Source organism: Gavialis gangeticus, unplaced genomic scaffold (assembly GCF_001723915.1).
Source record: "Gavialis gangeticus isolate Ggan-Ray unplaced genomic scaffold, GavGan_comp1, whole genome shotgun sequence".
NCBI classification, from domain to species: domain Eukaryota; kingdom Metazoa; phylum Chordata; order Crocodylia; family Gavialidae; genus Gavialis; species Gavialis gangeticus.
Genome location: NW_017729029.1, coordinates 13,167,342 through 13,178,064, shown reverse-complemented (window position 1 = coordinate 13,178,064; position 10,723 = coordinate 13,167,342). Strand labels below are relative to the sequence as shown.

At 57.2% G+C, this 10,723-nt stretch overlaps 1 protein-coding gene across 1 annotated transcript in view; it reads left to right on the top strand.

Annotated features, from left to right (window-relative positions):
* Positions 1–862: 862 nt before the first annotated feature.
* The window catches only part of FRMD7 (FERM domain containing 7), a 17,653-nt gene continuing 7,792 nt past the window's right edge, over positions 863–10,723 (top strand). Inside the window, exons 1-6 of the mRNA XM_019521288.1 lie at positions 863–1,389; positions 7,646–7,750; positions 8,347–8,389; positions 8,693–8,771; positions 10,012–10,109; positions 10,599–10,713. Coding sequence (XP_019376833.1) covers positions 1,333–1,389; positions 7,646–7,750; positions 8,347–8,389; positions 8,693–8,771; positions 10,012–10,109; positions 10,599–10,713 — 497 coding nt within the window. The 5' untranslated portion in view covers positions 863–1,332. The remainder of the gene's footprint in view (positions 1,390–7,645; positions 7,751–8,346; positions 8,390–8,692; positions 8,772–10,011; positions 10,110–10,598; positions 10,714–10,723) is intronic.

The following is a 10,723-nucleotide window of genomic DNA, read 5'->3' as shown; positions in this document are numbered from 1 at the left end:
CAGGGCTGAGGTAGCGGAGGGGGGGAGCTAATGAAATTTGTGCTAGTCGGTGCAAATACAGTCGAGTGGTAGCATTCATCCAGCTACCCCCATGGTTCCTGGGGGTCCCTCTCTGATGCAGTGATGCCGCTGGGTGTTTGTAACCAAAGTTGGAGACAAACCAGACCGAGTTGCCTTCAGCCGGTTAACACCAGGGTGGAAAGAACAAGAGGGCGCCGTCTGGACTAACGAGCAAGGGGTAGGAGCTGATGAGCAAACCGCGGGGGCGATGGGAGGAGGATGCTGGTCTTGGCCCTTGGCTGCATCTTCTCGCTGGGCTGTGTGTCTGCACAAACGTGGTGAGAAGCAGCCCCTGCCCAAAGAGCTTGTAGGGCAAATGGGCCAGGCGGATGAGAGCTGGGCCAGGAAACTGAGGCACAGGGGGGAGAGGGGTGACTTCAGCAAGACCGTGTGGCAGGTAGAGATCTCCTGGCTCCCATCCCGGTACACTTCCCACCCTCCTTCCTGGGGGTTCAGGCTTGCCCCTGCCTGGATGATCCCCTACCCCCATTGCCCAGCCCGTGTGTGCACGGCAATGTGGAGACTAGTTGTTTAAACGGGATGCCGCTCAATTCCCGAGAGGCACGGGGGCAGTGCAAAATTATTACTCTAGGGATTCAGGGAGAAGACGAGTCTGTTGAGGGCATGAGGCCTTCCCAGTCCAAAAACTGGAGCCAAAGTGCCTTGAAGCGCTGCAACCCATCACCTTTGCTGCGGGTCGTCCGGTGCCCGGGGTTCGAATGGTGGGCTGGGCACGGCGCACCCATGCTTGGGCCATTTCGGTGTGCGGGGCTCCCAACTGGGCCACGCACCTGCTCAGAAGAGAGTTTTGTCTGTAGAGGCTGAAGAGAGCAACACGCAACACGCTCCAAGAGATCTGGTCGTGCCCCGGACGTGGACAGGACGGCTCTTCTCCGGGCTTTGCCACCTGCCGTTCAGATTAGATGGAAAAACTCTGCTTTTCTGCTACATCACCTCCATTCCCACATAGCTGCGTTGCCCCCGGCCCGTCGCGTGGTCCGTAGCAATTGCCCCGGGGGGAGAAGGCTCCACACCTTCCCAAGCAGGTGCTTGCAAGGACCGGTTGCCTTTTGCCTGCGCTTCTTCCTAGCACCGGGTTCCCCTGCCTCCGGACTTGCCTCCGAGGAGAAGTCTGCATCCGTGCTGCTGTGACTGCAGCCTTCTCCATCCAACTGAGAGTGAAATTATGTGTGAAAGAAGAGTCGGGGCTCCCTCCCCGCTCACATTACGACGCCTCTCGCGCTTGCTGCAAGCTCAGCCGCGCACTCAAGGATGCTGCATCTCAAAGTCCAGTTTTTGGACGACTCCCAGAAGATCTTTGTAGTCGATGTAAGTGGCGATCACGTTGTTATTGTTTGATGCTAATTAACGAAGTCGTTGCTGTTCTCCGGGGTTGTGTAAGCTTCAGGCGTGCTGCGATAGCTTCTGGTTTCCGTCTGTGCTGAAACAAACTGGCCGCGCGCTGTCCTCCCGGGGTCGGGGGTGATGCACCCAAGCCATCCCGGGTCCTTAGTCTTGCATGCTTTAGCAGAAGGCTTTGCTCCTCCAGCGTCACCTGTGTGAAGCAGCTGCGGCGTAGTTGGGTTTTTGACCAGCGTGGGGGGGCAGATATTCATTTTTCTGTCGGCCGACATAAGCTTTCACGAGGGAGAAATGCCTGAGTCCAGAATAAAAACCTGGACAGGCAGCCAAACTACCCAGGGTGGCAAACATCTGCATTTGTGTGTTCCCCAGCTGAGAAAAACAAACTGTTTTCCAGCGAGATTCCCATTCTCCAGAAAACAGCAAAAAAAGGATGCTGCTTTTCAGGATGACGCTTCCCAAAAGCATGCAGTTATTTAACTAGTCACAGATAACGAATATTATCCTTGAATATATTAGCCTGAAAACCCTGAAGTCTACATCATGACAGCTTGGCAAGGCAGCTAAATGTGATGTGGTATGACTGGATGTGTTTCAGAGACATCCCTTTTTAAAAGTGTAGTTGAGACTCTTCTGCAGATTTGCACAGTAAAGATGCATTCAGATACGGCTAACCTAGATCTATTTTGGTCTCCTCTTACCTCTAGCCAGCAACTGTGTGCTTGTGATTGTAGGTGAAGTTATTTTATTTGAGTTGTGCTGCGTTTCCTAGGGTCTATTTTCTTCCCCTGCTATAACAGAGATCCTGTGCTGTGCCTCGGTTCTCCAGTTGCGTCTCTGCAGTTGCAGGTTTGGAATAAGCAATGATTGCAATGGGATGCTGTCCTTTGAAACAGCATGACGAGATTTTTATTTGCTTCCACATGTTCAATGAATACTTGAACTTGCAAATGCAGTGCTTTTACCAAATGCTGGCGTGCATCGTTAGCCGATGGATGTGGCGAGGGGCAGCTCCTCGGCTGCTGCAGATCCAGTGCTGCTGCACTTTTCCTCCCTCTCCCTGTTCCTACACGCACAGGACATTACCAGGACTATAGCTTCGCACAACATGTTATTTCAGCAAATAGCTTCCATTAAAGCCACTACTAGCCATTTCCTTTTCTTTCCTCCGTGGAGCGGTATTGGAAACCCCTTTCAGGCATTCGATGCATTTGCGGCTGTTTGGCTACGATGAATGAGCGGGGGAATTAGCGAGTAACAAAAAGATGGCTTTAGGCGAAGTTTTGGACGCATCTTTCAAGCAACTCGGACGCGACTCTTCCCAGACCCTGGCTGACTCTGGAAAGCTCTTTTGAATGCGCAGTACTTGAATATAATGGGAGGATGAAATGGAAAGGAGGCCAAAGAGAAGGGGCCTGGCTCCCCATGGGCCCGTGCCTTGTCTAAGCATTGACACCTGGCTCACGGGGGCCTGGACACCGGGGGGGCCACGCAGAGCGGTCTGGGGTCGTCGCGCCTGCCCCCCACCCTGATCAGGTCTTCCCTCTGGAAAGAAATCAGGCCTTAAAATGCTGAAGCAAAAGTCCCGACTCTTGGCAGACCCTGCCGGAGTCCGGGCAGGTCGTGGGGCTGGACGTGCCCACCCGCGTGTCACCCCGTCCTTGCAGGGCTCTAGCAGGAGCACGCACGTGATGGGAACAGCCCCCGCGTGTGCAGCGTGACGGCTGCCTCGTTTCCCCTCCCAGCTGCAGAGGCAGGAGGGGGTCAGGCTGCTGCTTCTTGCCTTATCCCGCCTCGTCGAGGTGCCCAAACCCAAGCACTGGAGCATTTCCACCCAGCCTGAGGCTGTTTTGCATCCTCACTGAGCTGTGCCAGTGCTTCTGCGGGGAGGGTCCCGGCTACAGGGTCTTGCCCCTCTGCTCTTAGATGGATGGGCTTGTGTGGGATAGCGGTCGGGCTAGCTGCTTTCACCCCAGGCCCTGCCACGCGTCTCCATCCAGCCCCTTCCCTGCATGCTCCCTGCGGTGACTGCAGGGCTTCTGCTTCATCTGTCCCCAGTTCCTTCGTACTGGTGGCCAAGCCTCATCCTGCTCCATGCCGCCTAGCTTCCTCGGGACAGGCGGTATCTGCCCCCTTCCTGCCCGGGCTCCGGGTTTTGACCCCAGGTGGGTCTCCCCTGGAGTCGGGCAGTGCTGGAGCCAGGGCGATGTCTGGGGTCAGTGCCCAAGGGACGGGGCATGGAGACCCGCTTGCAGAGCTGCTGGCGGGGCCCCAAAATCCCCTACCCCGACGCTCCTGGCCTGGTCCCAGTCCTGGGGCTCTGCACCGCCACTCTCCCCAGTGTGAGTTCAGGGAGTCAGGCCTTGCACACCCAGCAAACGAGGGCTGTGACGGTGCCCCCGGCATGGATGAGCAAAGAGGCTGTGGCACCAGCAGGGCAGAGGGGTCTGCTGTGGGTGACCGGAGCATCCCTGCTGCTCCCGCCGTCCAGATAAAGATGAGGCAAGAGGTTTGCAGCGCTCCCACGTTTCCTCAAGCAGTAGGAGGGTCACGCACAGCCCCACTAACCCACTTCCTTCCCATTGCAGGGCTTGGTGGGGCAGAGCTCTGGATCCGCGGCGCTGCTCGCCGGACGGAGGCTGAGAGCCCTGATGGACTCGGCTGGGGCCAACACGAGTGCACGGCCCCCGGCGCCCCGTTGGGGCAAGGGGTCTTCTAGCCCCCGCTGCCCGCTCCCAGGCTGCCTGTCATTGCAATCAGAGCTATTCACCACCATCATTGCTGATGCAGTCAGGAAGAGGAGTCTGCAGGAGGAAATGTGGTTTAGCTTTTAAACCAGCTGCTGAGTCCTCTGTGGTGGGGAGACCTGGACCCTGACCGCTGCAAGGCATTGATGGGTGCACGGGGTTGCTTGGACTGTGCCGCCAGCCACGGTGCGGTGCAGTGCTCCTCTCCTGGGGGGCCTGAGTCAGTCTGGCCCCCTCTCCAGGTGCCCCTCGCAGCTCCTGTGCCCTCGACGAGGAGGAGGAGGAGGTCAGGTCTGCCCTTGCCAGCCGGCAGCAGCAAGACACCACGTCTCTGGGCATGTTTAGCGACAGCCCTCGATAGGCCATGGACGTCCGTCCTGTGCCGCGTGGCGCGCAGGTGTTCAGGGGTGCCGCGGAGCCCCGCAGCGCGCCCCAGGTGGAGGCTACAGCTCCGGCGCGGAGGGCTTGAACGCTGGAGCATTTCAGCATGGAAAGCACCATTGCGATAGCGTTACTTCCCCCCGTGAGCTTGCATTCCTTATGCAATAACGCTGTTATTAGGCTGTCACCTGGCTAGCAATTTCAGCCGCGCGAGGGGCGGCCCGGGCTGGCTGCGTGCGTCAGGCATGTGCGTGCGAGTTAAAATGAGCAGTTGCGGTGCCACAGCCGCCCCACATCCCTCCATGGGGGGGCAGGGGAAGCTGCCAGCATGTCGATGGATGAGCAGCATGCAGAAGGCAGCCAGCCGCTTTCCTGGGGGGGGTTGCTTCTGCTTTTGCTTTAACACCCACTGTGGTCCCCTTCTAGCTGGTTTGTATGGGGTAAGTTAATATAGCAGGCCTAAAGCCCAATAGGGCGGCTTGTATTGCGGCCCCTTTTCATAGATGTTGGCGAGAAGTAGGGTCAGAAGAGACCTCCATGGGTCTGCGCTCTTATTCAGTACAAGGGAGAGCTTGAAGCTGTGCTAAAAAGAAAAGGGGAGATGTTGCTTGGTAGCAGGGGCTGGGCATCATCAAATGATAGAAAATGAGGGTTCAAAGGGAGCTCAGATCTAGTCCAGCCCCTGCTTCAAGCAGGACCAGCCCCGACTACATCATCCCAGCCAAGGCTTTGTCTACCCAGGTCTTCAACACCTCCAAGGATGGAGACGGCACCACCTCTCCGGGTAACCTGCTCCACTTTGCCACCCTCCCAGGGAGAAAATTCTTCCTACTATCCAACCTCAGCTGCCCTTGCTGCAGCCCGAGCCCATTGCTCCTTGTCCTGCCGTCTGCCCCCACTGAGACCAGCCCAGCTCTGTCCTCTTTGCAGCCCCCGGCAGGGAGGTGAAGGCTGCTCTTCAATCCCCCTCGGTCTTCTCTTCTGCAGACTCAATCAGCCCAGTCCCCTCGGCCTCTCCTCAGTAGAGGCAGGACTCCCGGGTTGTGCTCCCACCTCTGCCCTGAATCCTCGGCCTGGTCCAGGTTACCCCACAAGTGCACGGGTTTAATCACCACTTCCAAAGTGCCCGGCGGTCGGGGGCAGCAGGCACAGAGCTGCCCAGCCCTGTCGCTGCTGGTGGGAAGAGCTCGGATGCTCCTGTCTCAGCTTCCAGCCAGGGCCCGGGTGGGTCAGAGCCCTGGGGCACGTAGCTGCATTGTCCCAAGCAGCTCAGGGCTCTTCTAGTCCCACCTTGCAGGTGTCTGAAATGGGTGCCCTGTGTCTAGCCCATGGGAGCAGGGAGCACCACGCTGACGCACCCCCCAGGACTCAGCCTGGCTCCTTGCTATCTGGAGCAGAGCCCTGGTACCAGGTAACAGTCTCACTTGGACATATGAGGGACAGGAATTCAGTGCCCAAACCCCTTAGGAAGCCTCCAGCTCTCAGGTTTTTTGTGCCACGCTAGCTGGAAAGCAGGAAGCTTCCTCCTGTCGCAGCCAGCGCCTCGTTGCTCTCCTCGCGCCCGCGACCCTCGCCGTAAGGGAACGGCGCCAGACTCCCAGCCCGTCGGGCCCTTTCCTAGCCGGCCCCCCGTGCTCAGCCCTGCGCCCGCCAACAGCAAGTTGTGCAGGTTGGCAGTTCGTTTCCAGCCTGCTGTTTAATTAAATGCTTTTGCCATGGCAACCCCCAGCTCACATGATATTTCCATATGCTAATGCTGCGCGCGGAGCAATTGTCTTCAGGAAACATCACGGCATTGTCTGAACAAATCTGTCTCCGAAAACAGCTACTTTCTTCTTTTTTTTTTTTTTAAAGAGGCACTGAAACAAAGCTTTCCTGTTGGTTTGGTTTGTTTTGTTGGGGGGGGGTTAACATACCAAATTTCTGGGAGCTGTGGAGCAAAAATAGCTAGTTGACTCTTTGCTCGGGAGCTCGTCATCCCAAGAGCTGATCCGATGGCACGCCGCGTTTCTTGCTTGCCTCTGCGTGCAAGGCGGAGGCAGCAATGCTGTGTGCAATACTTTGCCTCTGTGTGCAAGGCTGAGGCAAAGTATTTAGTTAAAATAAGGTAGTTATTTTAACTAAATAACTTGTGGTAGTTAAAATAAGGCTTTGCCCTCAAACTGGTGCCCAGTTTTGGTGCAAAAGGGGACATTTGTCTTTGCTCCAAAAGTAGTTGCTTGGGCATTTGTCAGAAACTCGGAAATGCTTTGGGGAGGATTCGTCTGGGCCCCACAAGGCAGGTACCGGACACAGGACGAGCTGCACTGGAGCGAAGGTGGAGGGGGGCACCGTTGGGATGCCTTGGTAGATAAGCTGTCCCATGCTTTGTGTGGTAGGAGGTGACAAAACTGGATATGTAGAGCATCCACTTATTAAGAACTGACTTTGAGCTGTCGCCCAGGGACCTGGTGCCTGGCCACACGCACAGTGATAGATACTCGCAGCGCCCCAGAGAAACAGGCCTCTCCAAGGTGTCTCCAGAAGGACACCCAAAACAGGGGCTCCCACCGCCACGTCACAGCTGAAGTGTGCAAAACCAGACGGATGAAACCGTGCCTGTGTTAGTCAGTGTGTGCTGTGCATGCAAATGCTCGCGCAAGAGCTAGTTTTGCATCATTGGTACAATTCTCCTGGCTCTACCAGAGTTATTGTTGGGTCTCGCTGGCACAAGCAAGATCCGACTTGGGCACCAGGTGTGTCTCCTCGAGGCAGGTTAGTAAGAGGCTGGCTGTGGCTGGGGGGTCTCAGCAGAGCCCCTTCCACACAACCTGCCCGGGACAAGGTGCAGGGACGGCCACGCGCCGAAGGCGCACCCAGCCATAGCCCGGGAACGCAGTTGTTTCATTTGTTTTCACCAAAATTAAAGCCGTGTGTTGAATTTTCCTACAAATCCTTTGTGCGGCACCGAAGCTCGCGGGGCACTGTCCCATGCAGGTACCGGGAGCCCACACGTCGCAGCGGGTTTTCTTCATCGCCCCTCCGTATTTCTCTCCGGAGACTGTCATGGCCTGACTCGCTGCTGCTCACCCTCTTTCTTTTTTTTTGTTCGTTAGCAAAAGTCTTGTGGAAAAGGCTTGTTCAACCTGAGTTGTGGCCACCTCAACCTCGCCGAGAAGGAGTACTTCGGACTGGAGTTTCAAGGCCAGGCTGGGAATAATGTGAGTGATGTGCTTTGATTAAAGCAAAAACCCAACGACCGAAACATCCCCCTCAGCAACGTCAAGGTTAACCATCTCATTCTTAATATTGCATTCAGGAAAGGGATCAAGTGCTCCCAGGTTTGGGAGTGCTGGAGTTACCGATACCGCTGGGACTGTTACTCTGCCCCTTGGTCCAGATGCACACAGCTGCTCCCTTTATGGACAAAGTCACCCATGCTGCTCCGGTCCCTTCCCAGAGTCTGAAGTGGTTCGAGTTTAGCCAAGTGATATGCACCCAAAAACAGGGGCTTAGCATGGAAAATGTCAGGCGACCTTTGCTACGGGCTTGGCTTAATGGAATAAGGGCAGCAGCCCGTGCTAATCCCCGACCCCTCCAGCGAGACAGTCACTGCTCCGAAGTTCACAGACAGCGGGTGAAGGAGGCAGAGGCAAGAATACAGCCCAGATGTCCCCATCCCTAGCTCCGCACCCCAGCTGCAGGCTGCCCGGGAGCAGGCCACCCCAATGATGATAGGGAAAATGGAGAGCCGTGCTGCCAGCATCTGCTGCTCGGTGACTTGTGTTCACCCCTTTCTCCCTCGCTGTCGTTGCAGGTGTGGTTGGAGCTGCTCAAACCCATAACGAAGCAAGTGAAAAGTAAGTGTCTCAGGGGCGAGAGCCAAGCTAGGCTTGGGTGTCTCGCTTCGTCCTGTCGTTCCCTTTAAAACCCCGTGAACGTTGGCCAGCCCGGTGCTGAGCACTGAGCTCCAGTCCAGCCAAGCTTCATTCGGGGCACTGGCCTGGCGAACACGGCGGCTGGCCCACGGGCACCGGCCCACCGGCCCTGGCTCGGTCAGGACACGCGTGCTGGCTCCCCGGGCTTGCGGCGCGTGTGCAGAGATGTGTGAATGTGCTCCCCAGGCGCTGGAAAGCAAACTTATGAGGATGTTGTGTTTTAAGATCCTAAGGAGATTCTTTTCAAATTTATGGTGAAATTTTTCCCAGTGGACCCCGGACACCTGCGAGAAGAGCTGACAAGGTACAGTCCTGTTCCCGGTCACTGGGGTTTTTTTTTTACATAGCTTCCAGTCTTTATAGGCTGCAAGCAGCTGGTGCATGCATGCTTTGTTAGAGGAAATAATGCAATGTTTTCAGCCTAAAAAGACACGCCCCCACCCACCCCCGCCACCCTCTCCTACCAGGAGCACAGCTTTGGGCTTTGCAAAATTGTCTTGCTATTGCTTTATAAAGCAACAAACCAATGCTCTGCCCAGTCCATTGGCTTTAGTTTGCTAGAAGCCGGTGCACATCCAGAGCCGAATTGTATTGGCTGCACTGTTCCCCTTCAGCGCATGTCGTGTGCCGTTAGAAAACGATGACGTGTGTGGCCCTTGCATCACAAACTCACAAACACAAGTCTGGGGTAAAACCCAAGCTGTTTTCAGCCTGGCGGCTGCAGACAATCTGAACCCAAAGCCCTGAGAGGCTTGAGCTGTGCTCTTTTGATCCCAGAGCTGTGTTGACTCTGAAGCCTACAGAGGGACACTCTGACCTTGCTGTTACCTTTTTGGCTGATGAAACACCCAAGGGATGTGCTTTCTCTGCCATCCTGGGAGTGGGGTGTCCCGTTTCTGCCTGAGACCACCGGCACGATCAGCCGGATGGGAGGCATGCAGGGACCTACCGTCAAGGGACAAACAGGCAGGACGTTGGCTCCACCGACGGCTTTTCTCCCACTCTTGGAGCTGTCTCTAACCTGCTACGTGGGGCTGCCCTGAGCCCCCGTGGCAGGATTGGGGTAGCATCCCAGGTGGCGATGCCAGGCACAAAGGGCTCCACAAATGCCCTTGCACCACTGCAGTGGCTTCCACTTCGTGGCATCTCCCGAGCAAGGCTGTTAGCTCCGGTTTTGCTCCCAGCAGGGACGAGGAGGCAGGTGGGATCTGCCCCATGCCCCCTACACCGACCACCCCTATAGCCGGGCTCCTTGCACAGCACCATGGCAATCCTTGCATGCCACGGTCATCCAAACACAGCCCCGACCCTGCCCACGGCCTCACGGGGTTGGCACCAGTGTAGCCAGCCTCAGGGCGGACTGTGGCCACGCTGAACAACCCCCTGGCAGGGCCCTTAGCCCCTGCTGCCTGTGTCCCGTCCCCTCCAGCCCTTGCTTCGAGGCATGCCAGCAGCCTGGGCATCGGGGTTTTCTGCCTGAGCAGACGGGGGCTAGGAGCCAGCTGAATCGTGGGCTCAGGAAACCACGCTCTCCCGCCTTCCAGATACCTGTTCACCCTCCAGCTCAAGAAGGACCTGGCCGTGGGGCGGCTCCCCTGCAGCGAGAACAGCGTGGCCTTGCTGGTGTCGCACCTTCTGCAGTGTAAGCACGGCCAGCTCGGGCCACGCGCCAGCGGGCAGTGCGGGGTGGCACCCCTGCCCCAACTGTGGGTTCGGCTGAAAGACTGGAGCCGTGTCCAGGAGCTTCCTGGAGAGCCAAAGGTGGGGGGTGGCCGGGGGGGTGGTCGTACTGAGACCTATTGCTCTAGGTGCCTTCGCCCACTCCACCCTATTAGTGTCCAAACCAGGTGACAGGGGACACATGGCACATTTGCCCCAAATTACTCGGTAGTGGAGGTGGCAGAAGTGGAGCAACTGTACAGCCGTGCGCTGGGGTAAGCTGCTCCGCTGCGCCGGCCGTGAGGGACACTGAGCTCGAGGCACCCAGGTACCGGACACCTGCGGGGCTACGCCTCTGCAGTGACTGCTCGCGCAAGGCAAAAGGGGCCCTGTCATTTAGCGGCCAGGCATGGATGGCAGCCCCCTCCGCCGAGCCACGGCCCTAACCAGCACTCTCCATCTCTGGCTGCAGCGGAGCTGGGCGATTTCCACGAGGAGGCGGACCAGCAGCACCTGGAGACCCACAAGTACTTGCCCAACCAGGACAGTCTGGAGAGCAAGATCATGCACTATCACCGGAAACACGTGTGAGCCCCC